The sequence below is a fragment of the Bactrocera tryoni genome, chromosome 1, assembly GCF_016617805.1.
Source record: "Bactrocera tryoni isolate S06 chromosome 1, CSIRO_BtryS06_freeze2, whole genome shotgun sequence".
In the NCBI taxonomy this organism is placed as follows: domain Eukaryota; kingdom Metazoa; phylum Arthropoda; class Insecta; order Diptera; family Tephritidae; genus Bactrocera; species Bactrocera tryoni.
The window spans coordinates 60,680,913-60,698,835 of NC_052499.1; the positions used below are offsets into that span (position 1 = coordinate 60,680,913).

General features: G+C 34.3%; 1 protein-coding gene across 1 annotated transcript in view; it reads left to right on the top strand.

Annotated features, from left to right (window-relative positions):
- LOC120773612 overlaps positions 1-17,500 on the top strand; it is a 138,558-nt gene extending 121,058 nt beyond the window's left edge. The window contains exons 12-17 of the mRNA XM_040102649.1: positions 9,850-10,037; positions 13,333-13,527; positions 13,599-13,853; positions 13,917-14,185; positions 15,037-15,245; positions 16,352-17,500. Coding sequence (XP_039958583.1) covers positions 9,850-10,037; positions 13,333-13,527; positions 13,599-13,853; positions 13,917-14,185; positions 15,037-15,245; positions 16,352-16,500 — 1,265 coding nt within the window. The 3' untranslated portion in view covers positions 16,501-17,500. The remainder of the gene's footprint in view (positions 1-9,849; positions 10,038-13,332; positions 13,528-13,598; positions 13,854-13,916; positions 14,186-15,036; positions 15,246-16,351) is intronic.
- Positions 17,501-17,923: the final 423 nt, after the last annotated feature.

A 17,923-nucleotide genomic window follows, 5' to 3' on the forward strand; every position in this document is an offset into this window, starting at 1 on the left:
GCTCTTCAATTATTATTACTTATTAAAATCTTGTATGTCACTACACCAAAAAATAATATGTTTTGCCCGTGAATTTCGATGTAAAAGCGAAGTGTACTTTAAAAAAAAATAAGCCTTATACTCAAAACAAAACGTACAAATAAGATTTTTTCGCCCGCTTCAAAAAGGTAGATATTTGCGACTCAGTTCACTTTCGAAATGATCTTAGTTCCAAAACCTGTAGTATACATATTGGGTAGTCGGAAAAGTCTTTTCGCATTTCTAATCAAACTTCAACTAATTTTTTTTTTTAATTTTTAATATTACAAAAATAAACAAATATGTACCATTTTGGTCGACCACTTTTTGCCATTTTTCCGCTAGAGACATTATTCTATCAGTGTTAACCGTTCAACAGTGTAAATCGAAATTTCCAGAACGGAAGCGAGCGAACCATTGTTGTGCAGAACTGATACAGCATGGTCTCCGTAAACTTCACAAATTTCATTGGTGGCTTATGTGGCATTCTTCCCTTTTTTATATAATACAAAAATTTCAAAATATAGCGAATTTCTTCATAATTTTCAGTCATTTTAGAACAACTGTAACTTTTTTTCAACTTCGCCGAATTTAATTTTGTTTTGGATATATGAAGTTTAACATCTCACCTTTCCAACACTGTATGGTATGACACAATGTGATTTTTAGCAATGGAGCTATACGATTGCAACGATATCTATTGACAAAATACGAAAAGACTTTTTCGACTACCCAATTTAAATATTTGCCCAAACGCACACCCAAATAAGTGGAGACACCAATCTAGAAAGAATTTGTTAGGTGAATACCTAATGCCTTAGGTAAGACGGGAATATTTGAGTGATACATATATTTGAAGCATCATTTCTAAAGAAGTTTTCGATAAAATTTTCTGAGATAAAACACTAAAACCAAAGGGTTATATTTTATTGAGTGTTTCTGTTACTTTTTTGAGGTTAACTGAAAATTTTAGAAATATGGGTTTCTAGAAGCTTCATTAATTTTGCGTTTTACTATTTAAAGAGCTTCAAGGGAACCTTCAGAAGTCACACACGAGGTCAAACGTCGTATGACCTCACTTAAATATAGGTACACTAAGTTGTATACATTATATTTTTGGAAATCTCCACCATGTAAAATAGTGGCTTGAGTAGTTTTTGGGAATCAGGCGTCAAGAATTTTCAAAATTTTGATTATTTCATTTTTTGCTTAAATTACACTTCAAGCAACTAAAAATAATGCAGATTGAAAGGCAAAGTATCTTTCCTTTTACTTCCAGATTAAATTCTCAATTTTCTTTTCATTATATTTATTGATTGATTAAAATTACTTTGACACCATTCTGCGGTGTGTATTCGTACGCTGTTCGTGGTAGCTATTGGGGCATACATACTTCATTTTAGGACTGATTCATATAGAAAGGGGATCATTATTTACATATCTCCGATCTTCAGGTATCTTTGGCTAATATTGTAACAGAGCCTGGTCTACAAAAGTTTAATAAATATATCTTACTGATTCAATTTTAATTTTCGTTACAAATCAAAACTCACAACTTTTATTGCGAATAATTAGATGCTTACGAGTCTACCTTTTACATACATTATTTAAGCAAAATGTATTGCCAAACAAAATATTTCGTTTCTGCTTTTGTGAGATTTTCTGAAGTCATTAGCTTTTCCAGCACGAGATGTAATTACGATCTCTTTGACCTTAAACTCGAGTAAAATGTTCGTAAGAAATCATGAGCACTTAATTTACCGCTACTAGTGCTATGTGTTACCGAAATGACCAACATTTAACACCACGTGTATTAGAGCAAAGCTCTAGAAAAGAGATTGATGATCGTACCTTAATCTTATTCTAGCAGCACGAGCACTAATTATATTTTAACTAGTTTGTAGAGCTTTGCAAAAGTACAAAATATTACAAGACCTCAAAGTGTGTTTATGAATTACTTCCATATGTGCATATGTATGTACGCTTCGTGTTATAAGACTCTTTAATGATTTCCGCTTGTTTACCATCGCGCTGTGCTTAAAACAACAAAACACAAGCAGCTTGCTAACATATTCTTAAAAAATAACAGACCCTTTATGTCTTCATATCAGCGCTATGAACTCAATTAAATGAATTTGACCCGAATTTCAACTACCAAATACGCGCTCTGCTATAAACCGCGCGCGCGCGCAACTTAAGCCCAAAATGAAAAAAGTTACGCGTTTATTACGTCCGAAAAGTAAGAAAGCGAAAGATGCGCAATATAACGCGTTGAGCGCTGCTAACGGTAATGGCGGTAGCGCTCGTATAGATGCTAGTGCCACTGAGCCCATGCCTGCCATACACAATTACGGAAAAAACAAGACAAAGGTTAAAACAAAACCAACGAAAACACAACAAACAAAAGTAAAATTAACTGGCGCGCACACGAAAAACCAATCGGCGTCAACAAGAACGGGTGACGCCGCCTACACTACTGTGGCGCTAGAACGCGCCTCGAGCTCCTCAACCACGGACAACAACAATTTCAATTATTCATCGCTGAATCGCAAGCGCAGCAGTTATAGCAACAGCAGTTGCGGCAGCATCATCACACGCGACACTACAACGCCCACAGCCACCGCTTCAACGGCGTCGAAACAAACACTACAAAAGCACCGCAGTCATAGCAGAAAGCGCTGGTGGCGCCGCTTACTGTGCTACAACCGCTGTGCATGCGCGCGCAGGAAACGCGCCACCCAACCGCACAACCGTTACAAAGATTACTGGAATGAGCCAGCAAAAAAACAAAAGCGGCCGAGGTGTTGTTCCTGTCGCGTTGGTTGGCGTAAGCGCGTAGGTGCAGCGAAGTGCTGGCGCTGGTGTTGTTTACCCTGCTGCTGTTGTGACAGACGCACAGGTAGTTATCCATATGACTCGGAGGAAGATGATGACATTGATGGCAAATTCGCTGCATACATTTATGAAATGCAACAGAGAGACATGGTTGAACTACCAGCAGCCTTGGCTGACACAACGCCAACCATAGCAACTACACAATTACAAAGTATGCCAAAGAATGAGCTCGCAACTACTAAACAGGCGCACTCACTAATTAAAACTACCGAAGGGGTTATCATACTCGGCAGTGCGCCAGTAGTTGGCGCGTGTAATGTGCCGTCGCAGCCACCGCCGCCCACTGCATTAGTCTATCGGCGCCGCAGCAGCAATGGTGGTTTGTTGAAGCTAAAGCCACGCGCTTGGACATGGGACGATAGTTTGCGCTCCAATTCAGATCGCTTCCTCGAGACGCTCGAGGAGGACGAATTGAATGCGCCACATGTTTGCAGTTTCGTGGCGCGCCGGCCACCTTTACTCGCGCCAACAGCTGAGGTCCACAAGCGAGGAGGTACAACCCCACCCCACACTCACATGGGTATGGTGAGACCGCAAGCGAATCACTGTACTCGTAGCTTAGCAGCAAGCGGAATGTTTAGCACGTAAAGTGCACCGAAATTAAATTCCTCACGCACAAATATTGATGTATGCTCATAATATAAATTTTCGGTAAACTCACAAATATTTTATGAGTACATTCAACAGCACAAATTATATCATATTTATGGTTTTCGTATAGTCTATAAAAACATGAGTAGCTGCAAATTGCAAATTACTTACTCGCCACTGAAATTCTAGGTAACAGTTCTCACAAGCTCCACCAAGCAATTTTGCACTTATTCATGCATGCATCATAGCACTTTTTGAATTTATGTTTTGCTAACATCGTAAATTTCCGTTCGTAACTTTTGGCACAGTAATCAAGCATCGATAGATTTCAAATTTTATACTTTTCGCGCATAAATTTATGCAATGAATTTAATGAAGTTGTCAAATTTGGCATTGCTATTATTTTGCTATTATTGTTAGAAAAGAGGAGTTTAATTTTTTACGATTCTCTATAAAATTCAAAAGCTGATATTAACCTGAATGCTCTAGTGCTCTTCAAAGTGCTATTTATGGTAGTAAAAACGACGGAAATTGCAGGGTCGGCAAGAAGTTGAATAGTTCAAGCTACTGATTGAAGCGAGAGAAGAAAGAGAGAGATTGAGGAAAAGAAAATAAATACAAAAAAATGTTAGAAGAATAATCAAAATAATATTTTTAAATTTTTGAATCATGTCTGCAATAGTTCAATATAAATATGATATTAAATAATATCGAAATTTCCAGAACGGAAAGTGCTACACGAACTGATACAGCATTGTCTCCGTAAACTTCACAAAATTCATTGGTGGCTTTTGTGGCATTCTTCCCTTTTTATACAAAAATTTTGAAATATAGCAAATTTCTTCATAATTTTCACTCATTTTTGAACAGATGTAACTTTTTTTCAACTTCCATGAATTTATTTTATCGGTTAAATGAAGATTATAATCTCACCTTTCCAACATTATATGGTATGACACAATGTTACTGGTAGCACTGGAGATATATGTACTACTGCAACGACATCTGTTGACAAAATACGAAAAGTCTCGCCTACTCAATATCATACACAGTCAAAGTAGTGAATCCCCATTTGATAAAATTTTATTTATTGTACCTAACTCTGAGATTTTCTGTTAACTTTTTCTTGGTGGTTACAGATCATTTACCTAATAGCAAATTAAAGAAGCGATTAAAATCCTTTCGTCCGTCCGTCCATCTTTTAGGCTAACCTTAAAACGTAGTCATCCTTTAATATTCTAATTATCTTTCTTCGACTCAACCAACTTCCGTTAGATGACGTCGATGCCCAATCACTAAAAAATCTTTTGGGGAACCATTGGAAAACAATTTGATAAACGAGACATTTTAAAGAGTGTTTTTAGGCATGTGGTTTTCAAGAAGAAATAAAACGCATATTATTCAATGATGTGGCCCAGAATTTAGCTTTATTATCAAGATAAGGGTTTGCCAATATATTTTAAGAATGTTTTTAGGGCAGGTGACCAAATAAATTGCAGCAGAGATGCCGAATTATTTTCGACCACTTTTTGCAGCAACTGGGGTGTGTTTACAACAACGCACTGATTATTTCCTTCCAAGGCGTTAATCGTCTCCGTCTTAGCTGCGTAGACAAAAGACTTCACATAACCCCACAAAAAATAGTTCAGCGGTGTTTAATCGCATCGTCTCGGAGGCCACGCTCACCAAAAGTTTCCTTCAAAAAATTGATTGTTGGAACCAAAAGTCGTGCACATCAGCATCCTTCAAAGCACGTAAAAATCATTAATCATAGTTTTACAGGGTTTCTCACTGACTGTAACTTTATTGCCAGCTTCATTTTTGAAGAAATTTGGACCAATGATTCCCTCTCTCCATAGCGCATACTAAACTGTGTCTTTTTAAGGATGTAACGGCTTCTGAACTATGGCTTCCGGATTATCATCCTGCAAATGCAACAATTTTGTTTATTAACGTACTCATTCAACCAAAAGTGAGTTTTGGGTCCGTTCACTGAAGATACGACGCTTTTGATGGTCGTTCCACCTCAATACTTGTTCAATGTGGTTTTTGTAAGCCCACAAACCAACATCCTTCCACAAAATCTTCCATAAAGTGGCTGAGCATAACTCCAATTGTTGCGTCCCATGGTGGATGGACTCATTCGGGTCTTCTTCAATACTCTGCTTCACAGAGACGTTTCTGAGAGTGGGCATTATCCACTAGAGTAATGGTGCGCAACCGATTCATTGTTGCTCGAATTGCCAACTCTGTTGAGCGATTTAGTCGACCGAATATTGGATGCAGAGCAAAAATTATGTAGCACACGTCTATAAATCTTTATCTGATATTATATAAACCTTTATCTGATTTACTATATAACATAATTGCATAATCTTAATTTATAAAGATTTCTGAATCTACATATATCGCTCGATGTACTGCCCAATTATAAGTTATAATGTAGATAACGGTGTAAGAACTGTTGTCAGTATTTAGCTTGGATACCTTAGCACCTTTGTAATATTGTAATCATAAGAAATTTAAAACTTTTCATTGGTCAATCAAACTCACGACAAGAAGTTGGAAGATTTGTCGAACTTCCTAAGATGCTTGTTTTCTTAGGTGATTAACTTAAAACTGGTAATTAAAATTAATACTTTATAAAAATTTACCCTGAAATTGTAAGTGAATCGAAAACTTTGCCATATTTCAGAAATAAATTTTGAAACATCTTAATTTCAAACATTTTATTGTTATATTGTATGTGTTAAACTATATCAACTATTGCTATCCAAACACCTTTCACATCATAAATTAATATATATTAATATTAACGAATAAAATACCACTTCCTTCAATATAGTCGATAATAAATTTATATACACACATACATATATATAGCAACTCTGTCACTCTCAAATATGATTGCTTTATCAAAGCGAAACCTCATCGAAGCCAGTTCTCGCCATAAACTAACTATAAAATATATAACTTTATGACTACCAATATGGCACACATTCAAACACTTTATTTACATATATACAGACTGGTCGTTATTTATACATATAATTATAGTTGCTTATGTAAAATCATTGTTGTTTATTCTAAGCACTGCAAATATATAAAAATTTTAATAAAAAGCTTGTATATATGTATGTATATGTGTCTGAGATTAATATTGTTAATATGTTTAGTGTTTGATTGGGGAATTAGTTTGCCTTGACCTGCAACTACTTCAACAGTTGGGAAAAATAACTATTTTCAGATATCTTATCGCTCTTATCAAGTTAATGAACTCGTGATATTAAAGCGCTATTATTATTATTATTGTTTTTTGTTGTGACGATGACGGCAGTATGAGCTGTTCCTACTAACAAATGGAATAATACGACGAGAATACTTGTATATAAAGAAAATTTTCTGTAAAATGCTATATAGTATAGAGGGACTTTTTGAGAATTCCCAATGTTAGTTTAAATATCATACTATCCTATGCATATATGCTGCAATTATGTCAAACTCAGATCTTTACATAGATCAAGTTAGGAGAAGAAAGAAAGTACAGCATATGAATCTACTTTTATGATATTCAATCATATGAATCAAAGCTTTACAGTAATGGGCGTGTCTGATGTTGGATAAAAGTAAACGCATAATGAATATATAGAGTTGAAATCATTAAAAGAAAAGTGAAATACAAGAAATCCACAAATATATGCTCTCTGTTAAAGTATTGTTAACAAATAAATAGAAGTTTCTTAAAAATTAATTTAGATTGATTTCAACAATAATTTCAATTCTCGTTAAGAAAATCCATCGAAATTGACGACGATTCTCCACTTCCATCGGTGATTCTCGATTTTTATGAAGCCATTTTTATATTGCAATTTATCTTTTGCTAAAAAATAGGCTTCGCTCCGGACAATTACCTTTACAGTGGCGCAAAATCTCTTTCCAGTGAGCTTTGACCTCAATTTTGAGAGCAGTAAAGACTATCTGGAGGCTTGATCCGGAAAACCAAAACCAGAAAAGCGATAACTTTTCCAGTTAACTGTTGTGTATTTCCATGTTTTGGAATTGACTCATCGCATAGAGTTCACTCGGATAATTGTCGAATGGTTCATTTGCAATGAATGATGATTGTAAATTGATACATTTTCATAATACTGTGGTCAAAAATTAAAAAAAAAAATAGACTTTACTAAATAAATAAATAAATAAATAAAATTAAATTCAAGTGATTATCGTGGTGTCGTGTACTATGAATTCAGTCCGCCGGCCAAACTGTCAACAAAGAATACTATTTGAGCGTCATACTTAGTTTTCAACAAGCTATTCCTCTGAAACGGCCGAAATTATAACTCTTGGTTCCTTCATTACGACATTGCACCATGTTACCATATGTATATAAAATGGTTATCCGCGAACCTTTTTAACTCAAACTCAACGCATATCGTTCCGTAACCACCCTATTCGCCAGATTTGGCTCCAAGCGACTTCTAGTTATTCAGCAAATTGAAGAGACCAATGCTTTTTTTGTTACATTTGAAGAAATAAAAACCGAATAGAAGACGGTCTTGAAGGCTATACCGAAAAAAACACCTATACGGACTTTTCGTGGACTAGAAAAGCGTTAGAAAAAGTGTGTTTTTAGCGGACGGGGATTGCTTTGAAGGTGATGAAATTGATTCGGAAGAATAATTTTTTATTTTTTGTTTTCTATCGATTTTGAGCTCGAAGAGAACTTTCAACCACCCAAAAAAACATGAAAAATATGGTCCATATTTTTGAGTTTTCGACTATCTCGATTAACTTATTTTTTCAGTCCTCCAAAATCATTTTATGCGTTCTTTTATGTTTTCGTTCGTAATTCCATCTTAGAAAGTCAGCAAACCACCCACGAATGGTCGCCTGCGCTTTGTGCAAAGTCCGGATAATACCTGATCCCACTTTTCGATATCGGTAGCATTTTTTTACTGTACAAATGGTGATTCTATACATTTTAGGATGCCTCTGAACAGTCGTTAGATTGTATAGAATTCCTCTTCCCGACAAAAGAACATCAGAAGTCTTGATGTTTCATCACCATTGATCGTTTATCGCTACTAAGCTAAACATTTTTATTTATTGGAAACTGGTACTGAATCTAGATTCCCCTAACCACTACACCACATTTTTCAGATTATTATACCCTGAACAGGCTCAATGATGTTTGTAATACCCAGAAGAAAACCCTATAAAGTGTATATATAAATTATCAACGTGACGAGCCGAGTTTATTTAGCCATGTCCGCCTCCCCGTCTGTCTGTATATTCGCGAAATAGTAACTCAGTATTTGAAATACTTCTTCAAATGCAAAAAGGTATTCTAGCTTCGTCGCAACCGCAGTTAACATTTTTTTCTCGTTTTATATATACATATATTGCATACAATTAACAGCTTTCTCTTAGCAATCAATCAGCCATCAGGAATTTTAAATTCGTAGTCGATAATATGAGAAATATGCCATCGAGACACTGATCAAAAATTTTGTGAAAAAACTGAGCCTATTATCTCTCAAGCCATAAGCGCCATATATGTGTACTAATTTTTGATTCATCCATTTACATGTTAATATAGAAATGTCTACACTGCATAATAAGTACAATGGTGCACCGTTACCGCGTTTGGTCATAAGAAATGGTCACTATCCGCTGACCAGCCATAATCGATATATCCGAAAGCGTGTCTCGTGTCACATTCACTTTATTTTAATTACTTAACTATTGCTGGCGTTTCGAATGAAGCGTGTTTCAGTTGTTATTGTAATGCATACTCGTACAATAAAAAGATAAGTCAAGTTTGTGCAAACCCAAAGCGCGAAACGAAAAGTGTTTATAACAGTACATACTTGTACATACACTCGTCTATATGTACCTACAATAGAAAACCGGCTGTAAGACACGTTTATTTTTTATTTTTTTCCTCTTTAAATATTTGCTGCTCTTGCACAATCGTCGCCGTAGGAGCGCAAGTATAGACTTTTGGGAGTGCGGCCGTTTATCAATGCTACTTGGGTGCACATAACCAATATATACATATGAACATGTGTCTAAATTTATATACACGCTTGATTGCATGCACAACAGCAGCGTTTTTTCCACATTCGTTCCCCATAAATAAATACGTATGTAAGTGTATGTTCATTACGCGTTAAGTGCTTTGTTGCAATTACAACTATTTTTACTCATTACTAACTAACTATACAAATACTCGTATGCACTCGTGTGCACATATGTACATATGTAAGTGCTTATATTGGCATTTACGACTAATTAAATTGTTTACTGATTTGGCTTTGTCTTCGTTTCGTTCACTTGCAGAGGAGGCCAAAGCTGCCGCCGAGGAATCCAATAAATCGCCAGTTATTGGCAAACGCAATGAGTCCACAGCCAGTCCGATCCAGTCACGTGGCAGCGGCACAAGCGAAACATGGCCGGCGCAATCGGATGAGGATATCGATCGTTTGGTGGCGATGCATCAAAATCGCGATAGCCTCAGCTCTTTGGGTGTAAGTAGAAATTTCATTTTTTTAGTTGTATTGACTAATTCATAACTTTTATTTACATGTTTGATTCGAAAATATTTATATATGGTAGTCTTAGTTTATCTTTAGGTTATATAATTAATATTGATCTTATTCTAAATATACTACTTATCCACGGGTATATTAGTACGTCTTACAGACACAGATTTAGTTTAAGTTGCATAAAAATGCCTTGTAAAGCAATTTTTTTTATATTCATTTTATTTCCAATATATGTATATTGTGCCAAAAAAGTACCCGGGAATTGTAAATAAAACGCAAAATATTTAATTATTCATTAATACTTATTTTGTCGTCTTCAAAGTAATCCCCATCAGATGTAAAACACTTATGCCAACGATTTTTCCAGGCCTCGAGTCCACTTTTTGGGATGGCCTTCAGCTTCTTTAGCGCATTTTGTTTTATTTCTTCGATCGACTGAAAACGTGTTTCACGCAGCGAAAATTTTAGTTTGGGTGATAAGAAAAAATCATACAAAACCAGAACTGTTAAATACGGTGGTTGATCGATGGTATTCATTGCTTTTTGGCTTTAAATTCGGTCATAATCGTGATCTTTTTGAAAAAAAAAAAAATCAACTCTATCGGAACGAGTCGAACAAGAACACGTTTTATAACCAAAATCATTCGAACGGACTCGCGAGCGATGTCGAGCTCTCTTGTTATCTCTCTTATACCTGTCTGATGGTTTTCAAGCACCAGATCTTTCACTTTTTTAATATTTTCATCGGTTGAAGAGGTCGAACGAAGATATTTCATAACGAGGCATGTCCTCAACGATCTCTCGACCGGCTTTGTACCACTTGTTGGCTTGTGTTTTTGATAAAACTGAATCACTGTAAGCCTTTTCCAACATTCGCTATGATTCCGCACTAGAAATTTTTTTTAGAAATGAAAAATTTTAGACAAATCTTTGTTCGATTTTTTTATCCATTGTGAAAATCGCAATGCCCTACTGAAGTGTATCGACTTAAGCAGCTGCTGTAAACAAACCGGTTTTACAGATTGCGCTCATATTTGGCATGGTAATTAAGGATAGTTTTACCAAATTTTTTTTTAAATATCATTTACCCGGGGAGTTTAATTACATATTCCGGGTGCTTTTTTGTCACACTGTATTTGGCTTTTCACAAAAAAATAGTAGACTTCAGTAAAAAAATTCAAAATTCACCTCAAGTCCTTCTTAAAAATTGTTGTGTCTTAAAAGTCCTGAAATCTCAAACAAAATGAAGTAACACGTTTTGAGAAGTACATATTTCGTCCAAAATATGGTTTCTTCCTAGGTCACTACATATGATATATTGAATAACAGTAAGAAAGGTAAATTGCTGTGATCATCTCTGTTTTTTACGAATCTTTTTTTTTAAAGCGGCAACGTTTCAAGTTTATTTTTCTAAAGAAAATTGTTAAAAATTGCATTCACTGTTAGAGAGTTAAAATATTCCCTCTGAAAGTGCTTGGTTTTATAAGCCAAGGCTAAAAACAAGAATTATAAAGTATTTATTTACTCAAGTAAAAAGAAAACCCGGGTTTGAAAATCGTCTGTACTTGTATAGCTGGACAAAACTTTTTTGTAAAAATCAGGATCGTTGCTACGATCTTCCTTAAAGTGGATGGCTTTAATTGTTATGGGTGATGGCGCATGAGCTTAACCGGGTCTTCTTCGATACTCTGCTTCACAGTAGCGTCTCTGAATATACACATTACCTACTAGAGTAAACGTGGTGCGAAACCAACTCAGGATTGCTCGAATTACCGACTCTGCTGGGTGATTATGTTGTACGAACCGTTTGGTAATAAAATTACACGATTTTCAGATAAAATTTTCGATTCAAACGTTGTTCCGAAATAAGTCCGATAAGTCCAAGTGACTATAAATCAAGTAACAGCTGTTCAAAAGACCAACTCCGAAAAAGTATGGCTTCATTGAAAACCGCACATCTTTATATATCTTGTCCAGATCTTATATTTATACCCTGAAATGCAACGAAATTTTTAACACTCAGAAGACAACATCCCATAAAAGACATGTATAAATGATCAGCGTGACGAGCTGAGTCGATTTAGACATGTCCATCTGCTCCCCTTTGGTCTGTAAATACGCAAACTAATCTCTTAGTTTTTGAGATATCGATTTGAAATTTTTCACACACCCTTTTCTCCCCAAAAAGCTAATCATTTGTCGGAATCGCCATTATCGGACCATTATAGTATTCTCTGCATATTAACTGAACGATCAAAATCCAGTTATTGCATTGAAATTTTTTATACAATTGTCAAGAGTTTTGGCACCGAATACCACGCCACAATTTTCGAATAAATTTTTCAGTTTGAACCACTATATCATATAGCTACCATATAAACTGAACAAATCAAATGATTGTCTGGAAAGGGTATTGTATCTGCGGTTCAGTAGCACCGGTTCAAAGCTTTTTCTTGTTTTTGAAAAAATGTTGTCCTAAAATGAAAAACGTCATACACTTATAGAAATTTTCTTTAAGGGGTATAAGTCAAGCGTAACAGCCGAAGTTTATAGTTCTTTCGTGTTTAGTCATACCTTAATCGTTTTTCAAGAGCAGCACTGCACTGCTTTCATGTTTGACTAATAGACGATTAGTAAATATTTAAGAATGAAAAGCGTGAAGATAAGAAGAATTTTCTCATTGCATTGAAAACAGCGAACGTTCACAAAAGCCAAAGCATTGTTGTGACGAATGAGGGAATTAATACAAAGTCATAAATAACAGATGCAGCTGCACGCTACTGAGTTCGCCGTGATTATTCACTTAGGAGAGCAAATGTGCATAAGTATCTATGTACATACATATAAGTATACATACTTATGTATGTATAAGAATATATGTATGAGTATAAATGACAACAAGAAACAAAGAACTATGTAAAGGCATTGAACGAGAACTCTTCTTTCATACACATTTATTGACTTTAACACGCGGAAAACAGCTGTGGATTCGGAATTTTTCATTAAGTGGTTGAATACATTTTTTTAAATAGTAAATATGAAAAAAATATTTAAAAATTAACTAAGTTGAATAAACATTTTTTTACATATTTACATATATTATATTTAATTTTTTTTTGTTAATAAAAATAAATAATTTTCATACTAGAAAAACTACCTTATTATTATTTACTTATTATATTATATATATACATATATACATATACATAAATATGTATATGTTTCAGTTTTTTCCATTTCCACTAACCTTTTATTTGCCTGTCTTTTCACCCATTAGCTGCGCTCGGATTCCATGGCCAGCGTTTACTCTGGCGCCGGTGAGGGACGCTATGGCACAGTGGTAGTCAAAGGTCAGGTTGAGTTCGGCATGCAATACAACTATAAACTGGGCGCGCTGGAGATACATGTGGTGCGCTGCAAAGATCTCGCTGCCGTCGATGTGAAGCGCAATCGCAGCGATCCATATGTGAAGGTAAACTAACTTATGAATAATAAACGAACACATTTGCTCTAACTTTATATACTCTCTCTTGGACAACGCAGGTCTATCTGCTGCCCGACAAATCGAAGGCTGGCAAACGTAAAACCAAAGTCAAGAAGCACACACTCAATCCGATTTTCGATGAAATACTACGTTTCCACATGCCCATCTCAAGCTTGGAGTCACGCACTTTGTGGCTCACCGTCTGGCATTCGGATATGTTTGGACGCAATGATTTTCTCGGTGAAGTAAGCGTGAGTTTGCAGGGCAAAGTTTTCGATAATCCACAATCACAATGGTATCTGCTGCAGGAGCGGGTAAGTGCCAAGCTTTAACACTCGTGAAATTTTCTTCATTTTTTTATTGCTTTCTTTTTGCAGAGTGAACCCTTCGATGAGATAGCCACGTATCGTGGTGATATTGTTGTCGGGCTGAAGTATATACCACCAGAGATGGTGCGTCCCGGCTTTATGCGTAGTGCCTCCACCAGCAGCGGTAGTTCAAATCTGCGTAAATTTGGTAGCATCAAATCGGTGGCGTCACGTTCCGATCGCTCGACAAAAGGCGGTCAGCTGCATGTGCTCGTGAAGGAGGCGAAACATTTGAGTCCGATTAAAGTGAACGGCACTTGTGATGCTTTCTGTAAAAGGTAGGTAACTCAATTAAATGAAATATCAAGGAAAGTGAAAGAGAGAGGGGAGGAGTTGGGAACAGGAAAGCCTTGTGCTATGCAACAATGTTTTGCAGATATTTTTCTCCTACAATGCACTACTATCATCCTCGGTCCCCGACAGGGCATTTACAAGTAATCATGGTTAATCCATAGTTCAAAAGTGAGCAATCGGTATAGGTTAATGCAATAGCTGTACTTCTGGCTTTGAAAGATCAAGTAAATAGAGGAATATTTATTTGTTTTTAAGAAACATAAATCTCAAGTCTTCCAAATTTGGTGCTCTTTTATATTTACTGATGTTAGTTCTGAGATTGATCTGTAAATATATTATTTTTAGATCAACAAAATCCTATTTCAACATGGCTAGTAGTACATATTGTTTAGATATATCTTCTAAGCCATTGAAGCGATGCATTAGGACACCAGTCTCTCCAAAGGCGAACTCATTTTGTTACATTTGAGTAATTTTATTTAGCTAAAATGATCTTTCCAAAGCCAAAACAGTCAGATAAAAGTCAAATCCAGTATGTATGAAAACGGTGACCGATCTTTTCCAAAAAAAATTTGCATTATGGGGTTAAGTTTTAGCCCATATGAAGCCCGAGATTCTCTCCTAATATGGTGATATTTACTACACTTCTCAATTAGGATCATACACATTTATAACCCCCTTAAAAGGCAGACTCAGTATTAAATCCTATAATGTGCCCTATAGAGCTTATTTTGAGTTTAAAGACTCCTTGTATATTATTCTTTTAAAGGGTCCTTGGTAATTAACCACAAATGTAGTATATATAAATTTATAATCAAAACTTTTTTCCTTACAGTTACTTGCTGCCCGACCGTACGCGTAGCTCAAAACAAAAAACGCCAGTTGTGAAACGCTCATTACATCCCACTTGGAATTATACTTTCATCTATGAGGACGTATCGCTGGACGATTTGTCCGAACGCGCGCTGGAATTAACGGTGTGGGATCACGATCGTTTGGCGAGTAATGAGTTCCTCGGCGGTGTGCGCTTCTCACTGGGCACAGGTAAGAAAATATTCTTAGAATAGATTTTATATTTAAAAAGAATGATGGCTACAGTCGAGATTCTAGCTCTCTATCTATATTTCTATGATTTTTGGATTTTTAATTTTTTTTATTAATCTCTTTGCTCTCGAACGGTTTGAAATTAAAAAGTTTAATATAAGCTAACTATATGCTATTTTTGAGCGGAAAATAAGAGAGAATATAAAAACCTGAAAAAGAAGAGGTTAAGGGTTGAAAATATTATTTGAGGAAGTAGATAAAAGGAATGAATGCTTCCAATATAGGTGGCAAACGTAAATGGTTTAAGTAAATTTTTATAGTCTTTATATGAAAATATTTTTGCGAATAGTTGCCACCTGATTGAAAATTTTAATTTAATAAAATAAGTTAATTTTTTTCTGAGTATGACTATAAATGACTAAATATCAATCAGTAAAACTTTCGCTCAATTGAGCAAATTTTTTGAAAGGAGATGCCACCTGTCGAATTTTTTGCAACACTAATTTATTACAAATGACTAAATATCAATCAGTAAAACTTTCGCTCAATTAAGCAAATTTTTTGAAAGGAGATGCCACCTGTCGAAGTTTTTGCAACACTAATTTATTACAATAAATCAAATATTAGAATAGTATTATGAAATTAAATATTGGGATTTAAGGAAATTCTGTTTTTTTATCAAATAAAGCTTTAGTTGCAAATATTTTTACGTATAGTTGCCATCTGGTTAAAAATATTTTATTAAATAAAACTATTTATTTTTTGTTTTGTATGACAATATATGACTCAATCTTAAACACGAAAACTTTCGCTCAATTAAACACATTTTTTGAAAATAGTTGCCACCTGTCGGATATTTTTATAACAATAATTTATTTGAATAAATCAAATACAAAAATGGCATTAACAAATCAAAGTTTAGAATTTAAGGAAATATTATTTTTGTTTTGTATTTTTTTTTTTTGTTTTTTCAAATAAAGCTAGTCTGTACATGGATTTTTGAGCTGAACACCGTAACAGTTACGAAATTTATAACAAATGTTTATATAAAAGATGACACTCAAACTAAATTGTGAATAAATGAATTTAAATTTTTTATTTTCCAGGCAAAAGCTACGGACGCCCCGTCGAATGGATGGATGCAACAGGCAAGGAGCTCTCTCTTTGGCAAAATATGATTGATCGTCCGAACTTCTGGGTCGAAGGCAGTCTAATATTAAGATCGACACTCGATGGTATACGTGCAATACCGTAAATGTATTAGTAAAGCACACACACCCAGCATACCTAAGTAAATAATTTTTGTACCAGTACAATTTGTAGCTGTGCGTTTAGAAGAAACATTTTCAACACTAATGAAAAGTGAAAAAAAGTTGAAAAATCTTTAAACAAAAGAGAAAATTAAAAATGCAACTCAAAGTTAGACAAGACACATATACATATATACATTGAAATATTGCACACATAGAGAAATAAATGCATATATAGTATATACATATATGTATATACAATATATATATATAAATATATATGTAGGCAATATAACTGTAAGAAATTTGTAGTTAATAATGAATTTGTTCACCTAAGTTCCACATAAATCGTTTGCAACTGAAAAGCATTATAGCATTTAGAAAACTATCAAATGAATTGTATAGAAAGTGTAGAAATTGTGTTTGAGTTTTGAGAAAGCAACAACAAATCATGAAACTAAGCAAGAAAGACAATTAAGTTATGCATGCATAGATGCATACACACAAACAAACAAATGTAAAAATTTAGTATTAAAAAAAGCATATGAATTTTATATAAAATTAACGAAATTTAATAAAAATAAAAAAATTAAAAATATTCAACCAAATTTGCCAAAAAAATATGGGAAATTGGACTTGCTAATGAAAGTAAAAATGAATATGAAAAGTGCGGCTTTTGGGAACGATTTTGAATACTCGAATATGATGAATGCGAAAGTAATTTGAATTTTAGGCATTAGCATTAAACAAGGTGGCAACGCAAAAGTGATGTAACTGTGAAAATAAAACTGTATTAAAAAAACTGCTTAAAATAATTGTGACAATTTGCAAATAAACTGAAGCGGAAATTGACAAAAAGAAAACAAAAACAAGTGTATTGAAGCATTATTAATTAATTCAAAAGCTAAGCTTGCAAGAGGTTAGGTGTGCGAAAATTATTTAAAAATGCATATGTAACAAAAATTTTACAAAAATAGACAAAAGGCAACTAAAATAATTATGCTAAATTTAAAAAAAATCGTTTGCTAAATTTTCATAATTAACAAAATATTTCAAATTAAAAAAAAAATCGTTTTTTTTTCTGTTTAATTTTGTAAGCAAAAGTTTATTGAAATGTGCTCCTGCACCTTTGTAGAAAATGGAAAATTATATATAGCATATATTTATAAAAATATATATAACTATAGGTATGACGCAGCATATCGAATGTGCAAATTAAAGGTAAACAATTTTTAAAAATTTGTATTGCGCACGGCGTTAAAGCTTATAAATAAAACTTGAAGCAAAATGCATACATGCAAGTTATAATTTAAATAACCGTTAAAATTTATCGCACAATAATTAAAAATTAATTATTAATTAATTAATGCTTAATAATTTACTATTTTTTAAGAAATTCATAATTCATTAATGTTTCAAATCATTAAT